Source organism: Heterodontus francisci, chromosome 1, assembly GCF_036365525.1.
Source record: "Heterodontus francisci isolate sHetFra1 chromosome 1, sHetFra1.hap1, whole genome shotgun sequence".
NCBI lineage: Eukaryota > Metazoa > Chordata > Chondrichthyes > Heterodontiformes > Heterodontidae > Heterodontus > Heterodontus francisci.
Genome location: NC_090371.1, coordinates 233,444,318 through 233,462,593, shown reverse-complemented (window position 1 = coordinate 233,462,593; position 18,276 = coordinate 233,444,318). Strand labels below are relative to the sequence as shown.

The 18,276-nt window shown below is 43.9% G+C and overlaps 1 protein-coding gene across 19 annotated transcripts in view; it reads right to left on the bottom strand.

Annotated features, from left to right (window-relative positions):
• Positions 1 to 18,276, bottom strand: part of map9 (microtubule-associated protein 9) — a 350,433-nt gene that overhangs the window by 242,770 nt on the left and 89,387 nt on the right. For all 19 annotated transcript variants that reach the window (XR_010975979.1, XR_010975969.1, XR_010975968.1 and 16 more), the window contains 2 exons: positions 13,535 to 13,876; positions 4,394 to 4,608 (listed from right to left, as the gene is read on the bottom strand). Coding sequence is in view for 1 of the 19 variants with exons in the window: in XM_068042247.1 (XP_067898348.1) it covers positions 4,394 to 4,608; positions 13,535 to 13,876 (557 nt within the window). In the remaining 18 variants the exon portion in view is untranslated. The remainder of the gene's footprint in view (positions 1 to 4,393; positions 4,609 to 13,534; positions 13,877 to 18,276) is intronic.

Genomic DNA, 18,276 nt, shown 5'->3' with positions numbered 1-18,276 from the left:
ACCAAAACGGTACGCAATATTCTAGGTGCGGTCTCACTAATGCCTTGTACAGTTGCAGCAACACTTCCCTACTTTTATCCTCGATTCCTTTAGCAATAAATGCCAAAATTCCATTTGCCTTCCTTATCACCTGCTGTACCTGCAAACTAGTTTTCTGCGATTCATGCATGAGGACTCGCAGATCCCTCTGCACCAAAGCACTTTGAAGTTTCTCTCCATTTAGATAATAATTTGCCTTTCTATTCTTCCGACTAAAATGGATAACCTCACATTATCCATGTTAAAATCCATCTGCCAAAGAGGAATTTAAACACTCTCTCCCAGTCTCAATAAAGACCCATGTAGAGGAGCAGCGGGTTTAGAGAGCCCATCAAGCAGCCGTTCTAGCTGATGAGTTTGCTTTAATTTATAAGTCAACATCCCAGGGAAGAACCTTCACTAATCACCACCACAAACCTGAAAAGGACAAAAGGTGGGAAAGCAGTCCTGGGAGAGAAAGGAAAGCAGGAGAGACAGGGGGCCCTCCTCAAGCCAAAAGGAAGGTGCTATGAGCAAGTTTGAGACCTGTGTGCTTCCATTGTAATAAAGCAGGGCATTTAAAAGCTGACTGTTGGAAACTAAAGGGAAAACCGGTCGGGTTAATCAGGGCACACCCCATCAATGAAGACGGGATCCTGATGGAAAGCGCAGAACAAGCTGTGGCTTTAACCAAAGTAAGAGTGAGACACAGGAAGCTTATGGCTGCAAGTGCAGGAAAATTTAATGGGATTCCTGAAGGTTATCAAGGTTTTGTGTCCGAAGGGAAAGTAACCCCATACCCTTCGAGTATGCAAGCAAGCCCATAGTAATTCTCAGGGACACCGGGGCCACGAGATCCCTTTTATTGGGAAAAGGCTTGACATTTCCCCCAGAGAGTGCAGTGAACCCCAGAATGGTGGTGAATGGTATTGGAGGGCAGTGTATGCCTGTACCTGCACACCGAATGTACCTGGAGTGCAACCTAGTTTTTAGACTGGTGACCGTAGGGATTGCCCCTAGTGTGCCTGTGGATGGGGTTGACCTGCTCCTAGGTAATGATCTGGCAGGGGTGAAGGTGGCAGTTCCCCACCGCAAGCAGTCAGAGAGACAGGGCAGTGGCAGGAGACAGACCCTTGCAGTTTCCGTGAATGTATAGTGGATCAGGCCATGATCAAACCAACTCCCCGAGAGGAGACTGCATTGGCCCTGCAGGCAGATAAGAACATAAGCAATCGGAGCAGGAGTCAGCCATTCGGCCCCTCAAGCCTTCCCTACCATTCAATAAGATCATGGCTGATCTGCCCCAGACCTCAACCCCTCTTTCGTGCCAGCTCCTCATAGCCCTCAACTCCCCGATATTTCAAAAATCTATCTCCTCTTTAAATAGGCAGTGATCTAGCCTCCACAAATCTCTGGGGTAGAGAATTCCAGACATTCACTACCCTCTGAGAGAAGAAATTCCTTCGCATCTCAGTTTTAAATGAGTATTCCCTTATTTTGTAACTATGTACCCTTGTTCAAGATTCCCCCACATCTTATCAACACCTACCCTGTCAAAGCCCCCTGAGAATCTTGTACGTTTTAATAAGATCACCCCTCATTCTTCTAAACTCTAATGAATAAAGCCCTAATCTGTTGAGCCATTCTTGATAAGTCAACCCTGTTCATCCCAAGAATCAGCCTAGTGAAACAAAAACAAGAAATGCTGGAATCACTCAGCAGGTCTGGCAGCATCTGTGGAAAGAGAAGCAGAGTTAACGTTTCGGGTCAGTGACCCTTCTTCGGAACTGGCCTAGTGAATCTCTTTTGAACTGCCTCCAATGCCACGCTACCCTTTCTTAAATACGGGGACCAAAACTGTACACAGTACTCCAGGTGCGGCCTCACCAACACTCTGTACAGTTGTAACAAGATTTCCCTATTTTTAAACTCCAACCCCCTAGCAATAAAGGCCAAAATTCTATTTGCCTTCTTAATTAATTGCTGCACCTGCATGTTAACTTTTTGTGTTTCATGCACAACAACACCCAGATCCCTCTGTGCTGCATTTTTTTGGAGTCTCTCTGCATTTAAATAATAGTCATAAAGAGATCCAGCACTGAAACAGGCCCTTCGGCCCACCAAGTCCGTGCCGACCATCAACCACCCATCCACACTAATCCTACATTAATCCCATTTGTTCCTCTCACATCCCCACCTTCCCTCAATTCTCCTACCACCTACTTAAACTATATCTGCTTTTTGATTCTTCCTACCAAAGTGCATGACCTCACAGTTTCCTACATTAAACTCCATCTGCCAAGTTTTTGCCCACTCACTCAACCTATCTATATCTCCTTGCAGATTCCTTATGTCATCATCACAACATGCCCTCACACCTATTTTTGTATCGTTAGCAAATTTGGATATAATACACTCTGTCCCCTCCTCCAAGTCATTAATATAGATAGTAAATAATTGAGGCCCTAGGACTGATCCTTGTGGCACTCCACTAGTTACATCTTTTCAACCTGAAAAAGACCCATTAGTCCCGACTCTCTGTCTTCTGTGAGTTAACCAATCCTCAGTCCATGCTAAATACATTACCTCCAGTACCGTGAGCTCCTATCTTGTGCAATAACCTTTTATGTGACACCTTATCGAATGCCTTCTGGAAATCCAAATATACTACATCTACTAGTTCCCCTTTAACAACTCTGCTTGTTATATCCTCAAAAAACTCCAGCAAGTTTGTCAAACATGATTTCCCTTTCACAAAAGCATGTTGACTCTGTTTGATTGCATTAAGCTTTTCTAACTGTCCTGCTATTTCTTCCTTAATAATGGACTCTAGCATTTTCCCAATGACCGATGTCAGGCTGACTGGCCTTTGGTTTCCTGCTTTTTGTCTCCTTCTGTTCTTGAACAGGGGCGTCACATTAGCAGTTTTCCAATCCGCTGGGATCCTCCCAGAATCCAGACAATTCTGGAATATTTCGACCAATGCCTCCACTAACTCTGCAGCCACTTTCTTTGAAACCCTTGGATGCAGGCCATGGATAGATGACCATGAGGTCTGCCTCTCCGAGACTTTCTTTGGAAAGTTAGGAGACCCAGGGAATTAATTAAATGGATTTTCCCTAGCTGAGGCTCAGCGAGCTGACCCAGTATTGTGAGAGCTAGCACAGGCTGCCCAGTCTGAAGGTGAAGCACAGAGGGTCTCTGATTGCTCCTATTTAGAAAATGAGGTACTGATGAGGAAATTGAGTTCTCCTCACAGACCTGAGAGCAAGGCGTGGGCAGTAGTTCACCAGTTTGTGGTGCCGCAGAGGTACCAGAGAAAAATATTAAGAAGGGCCCACGAGACTACAATGGCTGTACATGCTGGCATACGACAGACCAAAGCCCACAGAAGACAACAGTTTGACTGGCCGAAACTCGACAAAGATGCCCAACCAGTTTGGGCAGAAAGTCTATTTGCTTCTGGACTGAGAAGATGTCTCTCCTATCTGCTCCCATCTCTTTCTCACAAGCCTCTGAATCCACTGAAGACACATAAACTCCAACAGACAAAAGTCTCTGACAGCGAACAAGGTTTAAGGAGAATACAGGGCCCCAACGAAAAGCAAGATCTACAATCAAGGACTCTACAGTGAGCTTGAAGATCCGTAACAAAAAGTCTTCAGATATTGCCTCAAACTTTTCCACTTTATTTTTCTTCTGCTCTTTCTGTCCCTATCTGCTTGTGTCTATCGTGTATGCATGCTAGCATGGGCGCATCATGTATCCATAGGCGTTAACAGATTTCGAGTTTAAGTTTAATAAATTTCACTTTCCTTCTTCAAACCTGCAAGTCTTTGGCTGTGGGAGGAAACCGGAGCACCCACGTGGTCACAGGGAGAACTTGCAAACTCGGCACAGGCAGAATCCAGAACTGAACCCGGGTCTCTGGAGCTGTGAGGCTGCGGTGCTAACCACTGCGCCACTGTGCCGCCCCATAATTACTGCCACAAAAAATTAAATCATGTTGTTAGACATGACCTACCCATTAAAAATCCATGTTGGCTCTATTTTATACCAACCATTTTAGATGGATCTGTCAAATCAACAACTAATCAAAATACACGGTGTCCAATTTTACAAGTGCACAAAGGCAACAGTGAATCTTGCCTACTGGCAGCATGAATTTGAAATTTTGTACATATTGTTCATGACTGGTTTGCAAAATCATGGCAGAGCAAACCAAATTCTTGATTTAAGCTGCAGGTGGGCAAGACTCCCTCTTGACAACATGAACCAGTAAAATTACCCCCACCCCTTACCAATTCCAATCTAGAATTGGAATTCAGCACACATAAGGGAAAATAAACAATGCAACACTATTTGCTCACATTACCTCAGGACTGGGACTTCTGGAATGCATTTTTGGTTCTAACAGTGTGTGTTCATTGACAGCTGAGTAAAGTTTGGAGTATGAGGCTGAGAGTCTGTTGTAAGATTTCTCCTGCTGCTTCTCCAATTCATTTTCCTGCACATTTTGCTTTTTCAGAATATACTGGCGAGGTTTTGGTTTTGGAGATTCATCCAGAAGAGAACTCTTTGTTTCCTCTCCTTGAAACAGCAAAGAACAAGAACAAATTGTACAGTCAGTGTTTTTTCCTGTTGTGCTTCAGGACAGATTAACATCATATAGCTATGAAGGCTGAAGGGTTGAACCCTGACAGGGGCGGGCTATGTTGGGTAGTGGGGTGCTGGTGGCGGAGTTTCTGTCAGGAAATAGTTTTGACTCCATAACCTGCTTAGTTTTGCTTTTACAGGTTCCCCCTCTGAATATCAGCCTGATTGCTGGGCTTGGCTTCCAGTCGAGTAGGGAGAACTCTGGAGCAGCCGCGGGTAAGATGCCTGCTGCTGTTAGTGGAAGCCTGGTTTCGAGGAATGGAGTTGGTCTAATCCCTGACCTGAGTGTGGGGGCTGGTGGTGAGGGGGAGGGCTCAACTTCTCCCCGAAGCTGTCCCCACCTCCCTTCAGCTGCCACGTTTCCTGAGACCTGGATAATCAAAAACTCGGCCGGCCACAGTTAAATCTGAAAAAGTAGTTTAAATCAGAGGCTAACAGCCTCAGTAAAATACTTAATTGGCTAACCTGTCTCTTAGGAGCAGGTTGGTTGCCGAATCCATGTTTGTTAAACCCAGAAGTAGGTGGGTTAAAGGCAGTTGAGATCAGGTTTGAGATTTTCAAAGTGTATTATCTCCCTGGAGACAGACCACCAATTTTTGGATGTTAAGATTCAGTTCATGAATCATCTGGTTGATTTCTACTCATGGTGTTGCTCATGGTGAGTTGGAAGATACACTATTTTACAACATAAAGGCATTATTTCATGTAATGCACAAATAGGATCAATGATTGGTGGTGATGTTTTAGCACGTTAAAGGTGTTGTTGTGCTGTTTGGAATTCTGAACTGAATTCAAATCTGTTCTTAGTGCATAGTATTCTTGGATTTTTAGCAGTATTTTACAGTACTGGGCGGTGGTCCTACACTTTGGCAGACTGAGGGGACAGTACTGCGATTTTGCATTCCTGTGGATAGGGTGTTGGGATTTGGCAGCATGGTCTATGGTTTGGCACCACTGTTGAGACAGAAGCTGTGATCTGGAAGAATTGGGGATTAGGGTGGGGGGTGGGGGTGCGGTGCGGGTGGCGGTGCTGTAGTTGCGGAATGTGGGGTTTTGCCTACTGGTGCATTTCAAAGGTCTGTGGGAGAAAGGGGAAGAAAATTGGTGGAAAGATTGGAATCTGGCAGCGCACCACTGGCTTGGAACTTTCAAAGTACATTTTTGCAAAAATTGAGTTAATTGCTTTGAAATTGAATCCTGGAAAAATACTGTTTTATTTTAAATATATACCACAATTGCCTAAATAAATAGTCCTTCCCATTTATGTCAAAATTATATTGACAAAAATGTGAAGTCCTAGTTCCTTCTCTGAACACTAATAGCAAGTCAACATGAGTGAGTGTTGTATATGATGTGGACGTCTGACATTTAGAGATTAGAGGGATACAGCACTGAATGGGCGGCACAGTGGCGCAGTGGTTAGCACCGCAGCCTCACAGCTCCAGCGACCCGGCTTCGATTCCGGGTACTGCCTGTGTGGAGTTTGCAAGTTCTCCCTGTGTCTGCGTGGGTTTTCTCCAGGTGCTCCGGTTTCCTCCCACAAGCCAAAAGACTTGCAGGTTGATAGGTAAATTGGCCATTATAAATTGTCACTAGTATAGGTAGGTGGTAGGGAAATATAGAGACAGGTGGGGATGTTTGGTAGGAATATGGGATTAGTGTAGGATTAGTCTAAATGGGTGGTTGATGTTCGGCACAGACTCGGTGGGCCGAAGGGCCTGTTTCAGTGCTGTATCTCTAATCTAATCTAAATCTAATCTCGAAACAGGCCCTTCGGCCCACCGAGTCTGTGCCGACCAACAACCACCCATTTATACTAATCCTACATTAATCCCATATTCCCTACCACATCCCCACCATTCTCCTACCACCTACCAACACTAGAGGCTATTTACAATGGCCAATTTACCTATTAACCTGCAAGTCTTTGGCTGTGGGAGAAAACCGGAGCACCCGGCAGAAACCCAGGCAATCACAGGGAGAACTTGCAAACTCCTCACAGGCAGTACCCAGAACCGAACCCGGGTCGCTGGAGCTGCAAGGCTGCGGTGCTAAACACTGTGCTGCCCAATTAATTCACTAGTTATCTGGGGAGCCCCCATCTCTGATGGCAAGGCCGACCGAGATTTCACTGACTTCCAGTGTCTGCTTCTCTTTAATTGTTAGCTATGACGTGGCTAGAAGGTTCTCTGCCTCTCCTGTGCTCTCTTCTCCTGCAAGGAGAGAAAGAAGCGACCTATGAGAGTAGAGTCATAGAGTTATACAGCACAGAAACAGGGCCATCATGTCCTTGCCGGCCATCAAGCACCTAACTATTCTAATCCCACTTTCCAGCACTTGGCTTGTAGCCTTGTCTGCTATGGCATTTCAAGTGCTCATCTAAATACTTCTTAAATGTTCTGAGAGTTCCTCCCTCGACCACCTCTTCAGGCAGTGCGTTCCAGATTCCAACCACCTCTGGGTGGAAAAATCTTTCCTCAAATCCCCTCTAAACCTCCTGCCCCTTACCTTAAATCTATGCCCCCTGGTTCTTTACCCCTCTGCTAAGGGAGAAAGTTTCTTCCTATCTAACCTATCAAAGTCCCTCATAATTTTGTATACCTCAATATTGTCCCACCTCAGCCTTCTCTTCTCTAAGGAAAACACCCTAACCTTTTCAGTCTCTCTTCAGAGCTGAAATGCTCCAGCCCAGGCAACATCCTGGTGAATCTCCTCTGCATCCACTCCAGTACAATCACATCTTTCCTATAGTGTGATGCCCAGAACTGTACACAGTACTCCAGCTGTGGCCTAACTCGCATTTTATACAGCTCCATCATAATCTCCCTGCTCTTATATTCTGTGCCTCGGCTGATAAAGGCAAGTATCCCATTTGCCTTCCTAACCACCTTGTCTACCTGTGCTGCTGCCTTCAGTGATCTATGGACAAGTACTCCAAGATCCCTCTGACCTTCTGTACTTCCTAGGGTCCTACCATCCATTGTATATTCCCTTGCCTTGTTAGTCCTCCAAAATTGCATCACCTCATACTTCTCAGGATTAATGGCATGTGTTGAAAGGATGGATGAAGACTATCTGTTGGGGGTGACAGTAAGGGAGCAGTATGACATTGCAGGACGATAAGGACATAAGAATATAAGAAATAGGAGCAGGAGCAAGAGTAGGCCATTTGGCCCCTCAAGCCTTCCCCACCATTCAATAAGATCATGGCTGATCTGCCCCAGATAAAGAACAAAGAACAGTACAGCACAGAAACAGGCCACTCGGCCCTCCAAGCCTGCGCCGATCTTGATGTCTGTCGAAACTAAAACCTTCTGCACTTCCGGGACCGTATCCCTCTATTCCCATCCTATTCATGTATTTGTCAAGATGCCTCTTAAACGTTGCTATCGTACCTGCTTCCACCACCTCCCCCGGCAGCAAGTTCTAGGCACTCACCACCCTCTGTGTAAAGAACTTGCCTCGCACATCCCTTCTAAACTTTGCCCCTCACACCTTAAACCCATGTCCCCAAAAAATCTATCTACCTCCTCTTCAAAAACTTTCAGTGATCTAACCTCCACAACTCTCTGGGGTAGAGAATTCCAGACATTCACTACCCTCTGAGAGAAGAAATTCCTTCACATCTCAGTTTTAAATGAGTATCCCCTTATTCTGTAACTATGTCCCCTAGCTCGAGATTCCCCCACTCGTGGAAACATCTTCTCAACATCTACCCTGTCAAGCCCCCTCAGAATCTTGTACGTTCTGATGAAGGGTTAATGACCTGAAACGCCAACTCTGCTTTTCTCTCCACAGATGCTACGAGACCTGTTGAGAATTTCCAGCACTTATTGGTTTTATCCCCTCAGAATCTTGTACGTTTCAATAAGATCACCCGTCACTCTTCTAAAATCTAATGAATAAAGGCCTAACCTGTTTAGCCATTCTTGATAAGTCAACCCCTTCAACCCAGGAATCAGCCTCCAACGCCAGTCTATCCTTTCTTAAATAGGGGGACCAAAACTGTACACAGTATTCCAGGTGCGGCTTTACCAACACCCTGTACAGTTGTAACAAGACTCCCCTATTTTTAAACTCCAACCCCCTGGCAATAAAGGCCAAAATTCTATTTGCTTTCTGAATTACTTGCTGCACCTGCAGGCTAACTTTTTGTGTTTCATGCACAAAAACACCCAGATCCCTCTGTGCTGCACTTTTTTGAAGTCTCGCTCCATTTAAATAATATTCTGCCTTTTGATTCTTCCTACCAAAGTGCATGACCTTACACCTTCCTACATTAAACTCCAGTTTTTGCCCACTCACTCAACCTATCTATATCCCTTTGCAGATTCCTTATGTCATCATCACAACATGCCCTCACACCTATTTTTGTATCATCAGTAAATCTGGATATATAACACTCTGCCCCCTCCGCCAAATCATGAATACAGATAGCAAATAATTGAGGCCCCAGGACTGATCCTTGTGGCACTCCACTAGTTACATCTTTTCAACCTGAAAAAGCCCCATTCATCCCGACTCTCCGTCTTCTGTGAGTTAACCAATCCTCAATCCATGCTCATACATTACCCCCCAATACCGTGAGCTCCTATCTTGTGCAATAATCTTTTATATTGAACTTTATTGAATGCCTTCTGGAAATCTAAATACACTACATCTACTGGTTCCCTTTTATCAACTCTGCTTGTTATATCCTCAAAGAACTCCAGCAAATTTGTCAAACATGATTTCTCTTTCACAAAACCGTGTTGACTCTGTTTGATTGCTTTTAAGCTTTTCTAAATGTTCTGCTATTTCTTCCTTAATAATGGACTCTAGCATTTTCCCAGCAACCAATGTTAGGCTGACTGGCTTATAGTCTGCTGCTTTTTGTCTCCCTCCCTTCTTGAACAGGGGTGTCACATTAGTGGTTTTCCAGTCCGCTGGGATCCTCCCGGAATCCAATGAGTGCTGGAATATTTCAACCAATGCCTCCACTATCTCTGCAGCCACTTCCTTTAAAACCCTTGGATGCAGACCATCAGGTCCTGGCGACTTGTCTGCTTTTAGTCCCATTAGTTTGTCAAATACTTTTGTCCCTTGTGATAGAGACTGTTATTAGATCTTTCCTCCTATTAGCTCCTTGCTTATCTGATATCTGTGGCATGTTTCTTGTGTCCTCCACCCTGAAGACCGATGCAAAATATTGGTTTAAATTATCTGCCATTTCCCTGTTCCCCGTTATCAATTCTCCAGTTGCATCCTCCGAGGGTCCCACGCTCACTTTAGCTACTCTTTCTTTTTATATAACTGTAGAAGCTCTTGCTGTTTGTTTTTATATTTCTTGCCAATTTACTTTTGTGATCAATTTTCTCCCTCTTTATCAGCTTTTTCATCATCCGCTGCCGGTTCCTAAAAAATTCCCAATCCTCTGGTCTACCACTAGTTTTCGCTGCTTTGTACGCCTTAGTTTTTGATTGGATACTCTCCAGATTGGACCATCTTTGTTAACCACAGGTCGTTCCTCGTCTCGCCGAATCCTTCTTTTTGACGGGGATAAATTTTTGCTGAGCATTATGAAATATCTGCTTAAATGTCTGCCACTGCTCATCCACTGACCTTCCCCTTAATCTATTTTCCCAGCCCACTTTAGCCAACTCTTTCTTCATCCGAAGAAGGGTCACTGACCCGAAACGTTAACTCTGCTTCTCTTTCCACAGATGCTGCCAGACCTGCTGAGTGGTTCCAGCATTTCTTGTTTTTATTTCTTTCTTCATACCTCTGTAATTTCCCCTTGTTTAAGTTGAGGACACTGGTTTGAGACCTAAGTTGCTCGCCCTTAAACTGAATTTGAAATTCTACCATGTTGTGATCGCTACCCCCTAGAGATCCTTAACTATGATGTCTCTTATTAATCCTACCTCATTACACATTACTAGATCTAAAATAGCCTGTTCCCTGGTAGGTTCTGCAACGTATTGCTCTAAGTAACAATCCCTGATGCACTCTACAAATTTGTCTTCCTTGTTACCTCTGCCAAACTGATTTGTCCAGTCAATATGCAGATTAAAATTACCCATGACAATTGTAGTGCCCTTCTTACACGCCTCCGTTATTTCCCGATTTATACTTTGTCCTACAGTGAGGCATCTCTTCGGGGGCCTATAGATGACTCCCATCTGTGACTTCTTCCCCTTGCTATTCCTTATTTCCACCCAAACTGATTCCACATCACGATCTATTGCACCTATATCACTACTTACCACTGCACTGATACCTTCCTTTACTAACAAAGCTACCCCACTTCATAAGGGTGAGTATCTGTAGTGAAAGGTCAGATGAGGTTATAAGGAAATGCATAGACAGAAAAGGACGGGTGTACTTACAATGTAAGTTGGTATGAAGAGGGTCGTGCTGGAATAGGGTGATATGCATGTCAACACCTAGCTGAAGGTGCCATTTGCTCTCACCTTTCCTGCGGGAGGAGAGAGGGAGGGACAGAGGGAAGGAGGGAAGGAAAAGAAGGGGAAGGAGGAAGGAAAAGGAGGGAAGGAAGGGGAGGGAAAGAAAGGTTTACATTTATATAGCACCTTTCATGACCTCAGGATGACCCAAAGCGCTCTGCAGCAAATGAAGTACTTTTGAAGTGCAGTCATTGTTGTAATGTAGGAAACCAATGTGATAATCACCAGATAATCTATTTTTGTGATGTTGGTTGAGGGATAAATATAGGCCAGGATATCGGGGATAACTCTTTGAGATAGTGCTATGAGATAGAACACAGGCAGGAGCTCAGCTTAACGTCCTGTCTGAATGACTCCACCTTTGACAGTGTTGCACTGGAGTTAAACTAATTGGCTGGCAGCTGCTATGGCTGTCCTTACACCCTGTCCTGAATAAGGGTGTCACATTTGCAACTCTCCAATCCTCTTGCAACACATCCAGCAAAGCAGCACCCCCCCCCACCCCAGCATCTAAGGAAGGCTGGAAGTTTATGGCAAGCCCTTCTGCTATCTCCACTCCCCCATCTCCCTCAGCAACCTCGGATGCAAGCCACCTGGACTAGGTGACTTATCTGCTCTAAGCATAGCCAGCCTTTCCAGTACCTCCTCCCTCTCAATTTTTACCCTATCCATTGCCTCTACTCGCTCCGCTTCTACTTATATTTTGTCATATTCCTTTTCCTAAGTAAACACCGATACAAAGTACTCACTAAGTATTCTAGCCTTACCCTGCGCCTCTAAGCATAAATTACCCCTTTTGTCCTTAATAGGCCCCACTCCACCTCTTACTACTCGCTCACTATTTACGTCAGTAGAAGATTTTTGAGTTCCCTTTTATGTTGACTGCCATTCTATTCTCATATTCTCTCTTTGCCAGTCTTATATTCCTCTTAACATCCCCACTCAACTTACTGTATTTGGCCTGGTTCTCACTTGAAGAATTCATCTGACATGCATCATACATCCTTTTGTTTGTTTCATCATGATCTATCTCCATCGTCATCCAAGGAGCCCTGTTTTTGGTTCCTCTACCTTTCACCCCAGTTGAAATGTACCTAACCTGTACCTGAAGCATCTCTTCCTTGAAGATAAGTAATTATTCCGTTACAATTTTTTCCATCAGTCTTTGGTTCCATTTTAGCCTGGCAAGATCCCTTCTCGTTGCATTGAAATTAGCCCTCTTCAAATCCAGACATTCTGCTTTATATTGTTCCTTGCTTTTCTGCATTATAAGCCTTATCCCTATGATATGATGATCACTCTGACACAAATGGTTCCCCATAGACATTTGGTCCACTTGGCCCACCTCATTTCCCAGCAGTTATTTGATCATTTTAGTAATATGGAGACGAGAACCGTGGACAGTAAGGTTAGGAACATAAGAGCAGGAGTAGGCCATTCAGCCCATTGAACCTGCGCCGCCATTCATCCACTTCAGTGCCTTTTTCCCACACTATCCTCATATCCTTTTATTGGAACATTCATAGGTTCTATGTGAGTTTATCATAATCTCTTTGCTTTTCAATTCTATTCATCTAGAAATTAACCCCAGTACTTTGCTGGCAGTTTAACCTCGTTAACCTGTCTTGCTACTTTTAATGATTTGTGAATCTGTACCCCTAGATCCCGAAATCATAACTCACCCAAGTTGATAGGGTTGTTAAGAAGGCGTATGGTGTGTTGGCTTTCATTAACAGGGGGATTGAGTTTAAGAGCCACGAGGTTATGCTGCAGCTCTATAAGGCCCTGGTTCGACCACACTTGGAACATTGTGTTCAGTTCTGGTCGCCTCATTATAGGAAGGATGTGGAAGCTTTAGAGAGGGTGCAGAGGAGATTTACCAGGATGCTGCCTGGACTGGAGGGCATGTCTTACGAAGAAAGATTGAGGGAGCTAGGGCTTTTCTCATTGGAGCGAAGAAGGATGAGAGGTGACTTGATAGAGGGGTACAAGATGATGAGAGGCACAGATAGAGTGGATAGCCAAAGACTTTTTCCCAGGGTGGAAAGGGCTATCACCAGGGGGCATAATTTTAAGGTGATTGGAGGAAGGCTTCGGGGAGATGTCAGAGGTAGGTTCTTTACACAGAGAGTGGTGGGTGCATGGAATGCACTGCCAGCGGTGGTAGTAGAAGCAGATACATTAGGGACATTTAAGCGACTCTTGGATAGGTACATGGATGATAGTAGAATGAAGGGTAGGTAGTTAGTTTCATCTTAGAGTAGGTTAAAGGTTCGGCACAACATCGTGGGCCGAAGGGCCTGTACTGTGCTGTACTGTTCTATGTTCAACTGGATAGTGAGATTATTATGCACCCCACAAAACATTTTCACATCACAAAGAAAAACATATTCAGTGTACATAAAAACAGATACCCATAGATGGTACTCGGCTCATTCGGTGTTCTCTTGGTTGAGGGACAGGCATTTTTTTCTTCCCCCTACTGTCGTCATCATCCCATCTGTCACTCCTTATAGATTTTGGGAAAGGTGGTGGGCTCCAGTGACCATTCTTATGACGGTCTTCTACTGGTTTCTCTGTGGTATTGAAACTACCATCCAGTTCAGCATAATCTTTCCTTCTGTTCTTCATAAAGGAAACTCTTTTTGGTTTCTTATCATCATTTGAGAAAGTAAAATTATTCACTGTTTGATTCTTCTTCCCTGCTTTCCCAGACTCTGCAGTTTTCTTTGTGCTACTGAAACCCTTCATCAACTCTGAAAAGCAGCAAGATATTCATTGCAGATTAGATTTTAGGCATTAGTTTTTTTTTTACATTTTTGTAGCATTCGCCCTGGTTTATAAATAATAAAATGCTTCTTTCCCCAATGAATACATTTTCAAACTCACCATATTGTGGGTAACCTAATGATGAGACCATAATCCTCAAGACATGTCAGGCAGGAAAACCATTAAAAGGGTAAAAGCAAAATACTGCAGATGCTGGAAATCTAAAATAAAAACAAGAAATGCTGGAAATATTCAGCATCTGTGGAGAGAGAAGCAGAGTAAACGTTTCAGGTCAGGGACCTGATGAAGGGTCACTGGAAGGAATGCAGTCCAGACCACAACATCAATGGGTAAGGGACTGCACAGATAGGAACAGCAAAGTGAAGAAATGCAGTCATTACAGGAGATTCCACAGTCATTGGGACAGACAGGTCCTGGCGACTTGTCTGCCTTTAGTCCCATGAGTTGGTCAAATACTTAACAGTCATCATGAGTCCCACATGCTGTGTTGTCTCCCTGGTGCCAGGGTAAAGCACATCACAGAGAGGATGCACAATATTCTGCAGGGGGAGGGAGTAAGCCAGAGGTTGCGGTACGTGTTGGTATGAATGACATACAGAGAACAGGTATAGAGGTCCTACGGTCATATTTTCAGGACCCTTTCAGCGCGAATAAAATATGCATGTAAGCTAGCAGAAAATATAAAAACGGACTGTAAAAGCTTCTATAGGTTCATAAAAAGGAAACATTTGGCTAAGGCAAATCTGCGTCCATTACAGACAGAGAAGGGAGAATTTATAATGGGGAATAGAGAAATTGCAGAGAAGCTAAATGATTACTTTGTGACTATCTTCACTGAGGAAGATACAAGAAATTTCCCAGAAGTAGAGATTCAAGGGATTATGGGGAATGAGGAATTGAAAGAAATTAGTATTAGTAAGAAGGTTGTATTGAAGAAATTAATGGGGCTGAAGGCTGATAAGTCCCCAGGACCTGATGTTCTACATCCTAGGGTGTTGAAAGAGGTATCTATGGAGATAGTGGATGCATTGGTGATCATCTTCCAAAATTCTATAGATTCTGGAACAGTTCCTGCAGATTGGAAGGTCACAAATGCCAGCCCACTATTTCAGAAGGGAGGGAGAGAAAAAATAGGGAATTGCAGGCTTGTTACAGTCGTTGGGAAAATATATTTTTATTTATTTAGAGATACAGCACTGAAACAGGCCCTTCAGCCCACCGAGTCTGTGCCGACCAACAACCACCCATTTATACTAATCCTATATTAATCCCATATTCCCTACCACATCCCCACTATTCTCCTACCATTTACTTACACTAGGGGCAATTTACAATGGCCAATTTACCAATCAATCTGCAAGTCTTCGGCTGAGCGAGGAAACCGGAGCACCCGGCGAAAACCCACGCGGTCACACTGCAAACTCTGCACAGGCAGTACCCAGAATCGAACCCGGGTCGCTGGAGCTGTGAGGCTGCGGTGCTAACCAATGCGCCACCCTCAAGAGAATAACCAGTTAGCTAAGATTGTTGTAAATGATTATCTTTACTTTTATATTTATCACATGCCAGAATATGACCAATCCTGCATCATTTTGTTCCATAACAATGTCTCTTTAATGCTACGTCCAAAATTTGTGAAATAAAGTGTCACAAGGATTGGAATTAGCTTTGTGTAACTAGATCCATGATTTCCTGCTGGATTCATTTTTGGAGGAAAACGTTTCAAATTTATTAACTAATATTTGTAGCTATAATTAAAATGTTAGGTCCACTCTGTTTCACACCTCATTTCAAATAGGATGCAGATTATTTACAAAATAGAAAAATGGGATGAAACAAACTTGATAAATCATAATTTTATAGTTCATCTCATTTAACTTTTTAAATTGTGGCATGTTCGAATGCTTAAATGTATTACAGCTGTTTCTAAATATGGCATTTAATAGGTATTAACCTTTACCCTTGACTAAAATATTAGAATCTGTTGTAAAGGATGTGATCAATGGACACTTGGATAATAATGATCTGATTGGGCATCGTCAACATGGATTTATGAATGGGAAATCATGTTTGACAAACCTGTTGGGAGTTTTTTGAGGATGTTACTAACAGAATTAATAAAGGGGATACAGTGAACATGGTATACTTGGATTTTCAGAAGGCCTTTGATAAAGTCCCCCACAGGAGGTTGGCTAGCAAAATTAAAGCACATGGGATAGCAGGTAATGTACTGGCATGGATTAAGGATTAGTTAACTGGTAGAAAGCAAAGAGTAGGAATAAACAGGTCATTATCGCATTGGCAGGCTGTGACTAGTCAGGTACCGCAGGGATCAGGGCTTGGGCCCCAGCTGTTCACCATGTACATCAATGATTTGGATGTGGGGACCAAACGTAGTATTTCCAAGTTCGCGGATGACACAAAACTAGGTGGAAATGTGTGTTGTGAGGAAGATGCAAAGCGGCTTCAAGGGGATTTGGCAAGGCTTAGTGAGTGGGCAAGAACGTGGCAGATGGAATACAATGCGGAAAGATGTAAGGTTATCCACTTTGGTAGGAGGAACTGATGTGCGGAATTTTTCTCAAATGGTAAGAGATTAGAAAGTGCAGATGTATAAAGGGACCTGAGTGTCCTTGTCAATAAGTCATTGAGTGCAGGTTCAGCAAGCAATTAAGAAGGCTAATGGTATGTTAGCCTTTACTGCAAGAGGAATTGAATACAGGAGTAGTGAAGTCTTGCTTCAATTGTATAGAACCTTGCTTAGACCGCACCTGGAGTACTGTGTGTAGTTTTGGTCCCCTTACCTTAGGAAGGATATTATTGCCATAAAGGGAGTGCAATGAAGATTCACCAGACTTGTTCTCAGGATGGCGGGACTGTCCTATGAAGAGACATTGGGGAAATTGGGCCTGTATGCTCTAGATTTTTTTTGACGAATGAGAGGTGATCTCATCGAAACCTACAAAATACTTAAAGGGATAGGTGCAGGTAAAATGTTTCCTCTAGTTCGCAAGTCTAGACACAATTTCAAAATAAGGGGGAAGCCACTTAGGACAGAGATGAGGAGAAATTTCTTTACTCAAAGGATTGTGAATCTTTGGAATTCTCTACCCCAGAGGGCTATGGAAGCTCAGTCATTATGTTTAAAGCACAGATTGACAGATTTCTAAATCCCAATGACATAAAGGGATATGGGGATAGTGTGGGAAAAAGGCATTGAAGTGGATGATCAGCCATGATCGTAGTGAATGGCGGAGCAGGTTTGATGGGTTAAGCATCTCCTGCTTCTATGTTTCTAGAGAGGAGGTTAAAAAGTAGGACCTCGTAGGGAGTACAAAGAACAAAGAAAATTATAGCACAGGAACAGGCCCTTCGGCCCTCCAAGCCTACGCCGATCCAAATCCTCTATCTAAACCTGTCGCCTATTTTCTAAGGGACTGTATCTCTTTACTTCCTGCCCATTCATGTATCTGTCTAGATACATCTTAAAAGACGCTTTCGTGCCCGCGTCTACCACCTCCGCTGGCAATGCATTCCATGCACCCACCACCCTCTGCGTAAAGAACTTTCCACGCATATCCCCCCTAAACTTTTCCCCTTTCACTTTGAACTTGTGTCCCCTTGTAATTGAATCCCCCACTCTGGGAAAAAGCTTCTTGCTATCCACCCTGTCTATACCTCTCATGATTTTGTACACCTCAATCAGGTCCCCCCTCAACCTCCGTCTTTCTAATGAAAATAATCCTAATCTACTCAACCTCTCTTCATAGCTAGCGCCCTCCATACCAGGCAACATCCTGGTGAACCTCCTCTGCACCCTCTCCAAAGCATCTACATCCTTTTGGTAATGTGGCGACCAGAACTGCACGCAGTAGTCCAAATGTGGCCGAACCAAAGTCCTATACAGCTGCAACATGACCTGCCAACTCTTGTACTCAATACCCCGTCCGATGAAGGAAAGCATGCCGTATGCCTTCTTGACCACTCTATTGACCTGCGTTGCCAACTTCAGGGTGCCACCCTGCGTTGCCACCATCCAGAGTAATCTCTGGATTACTTCTAGTGCCACATGCTAGCGAAAGCAGAATGTGGAAGATATGGAGGATAAATACCTGACTTAGAAACATAGAAAATAGGAGCAGTAGGCCATTCGGCCCTTCTAGCCTGTTCCGCCATTCATTACAATCATGGCTTATCATCCAACTCAGTAACCTGTTCCCGCTTTCGCCCCATACCCTTTGATCCTTTAGACCCAACAGCTATATCTAACTCCTTCTTGAACACATACAATGTTTTGGCCTCAACTGCTTTCTGTAGCAGCAAATTCCACAGGCTCACCAGGCACTAGGTGAAAATATTTCTCCTC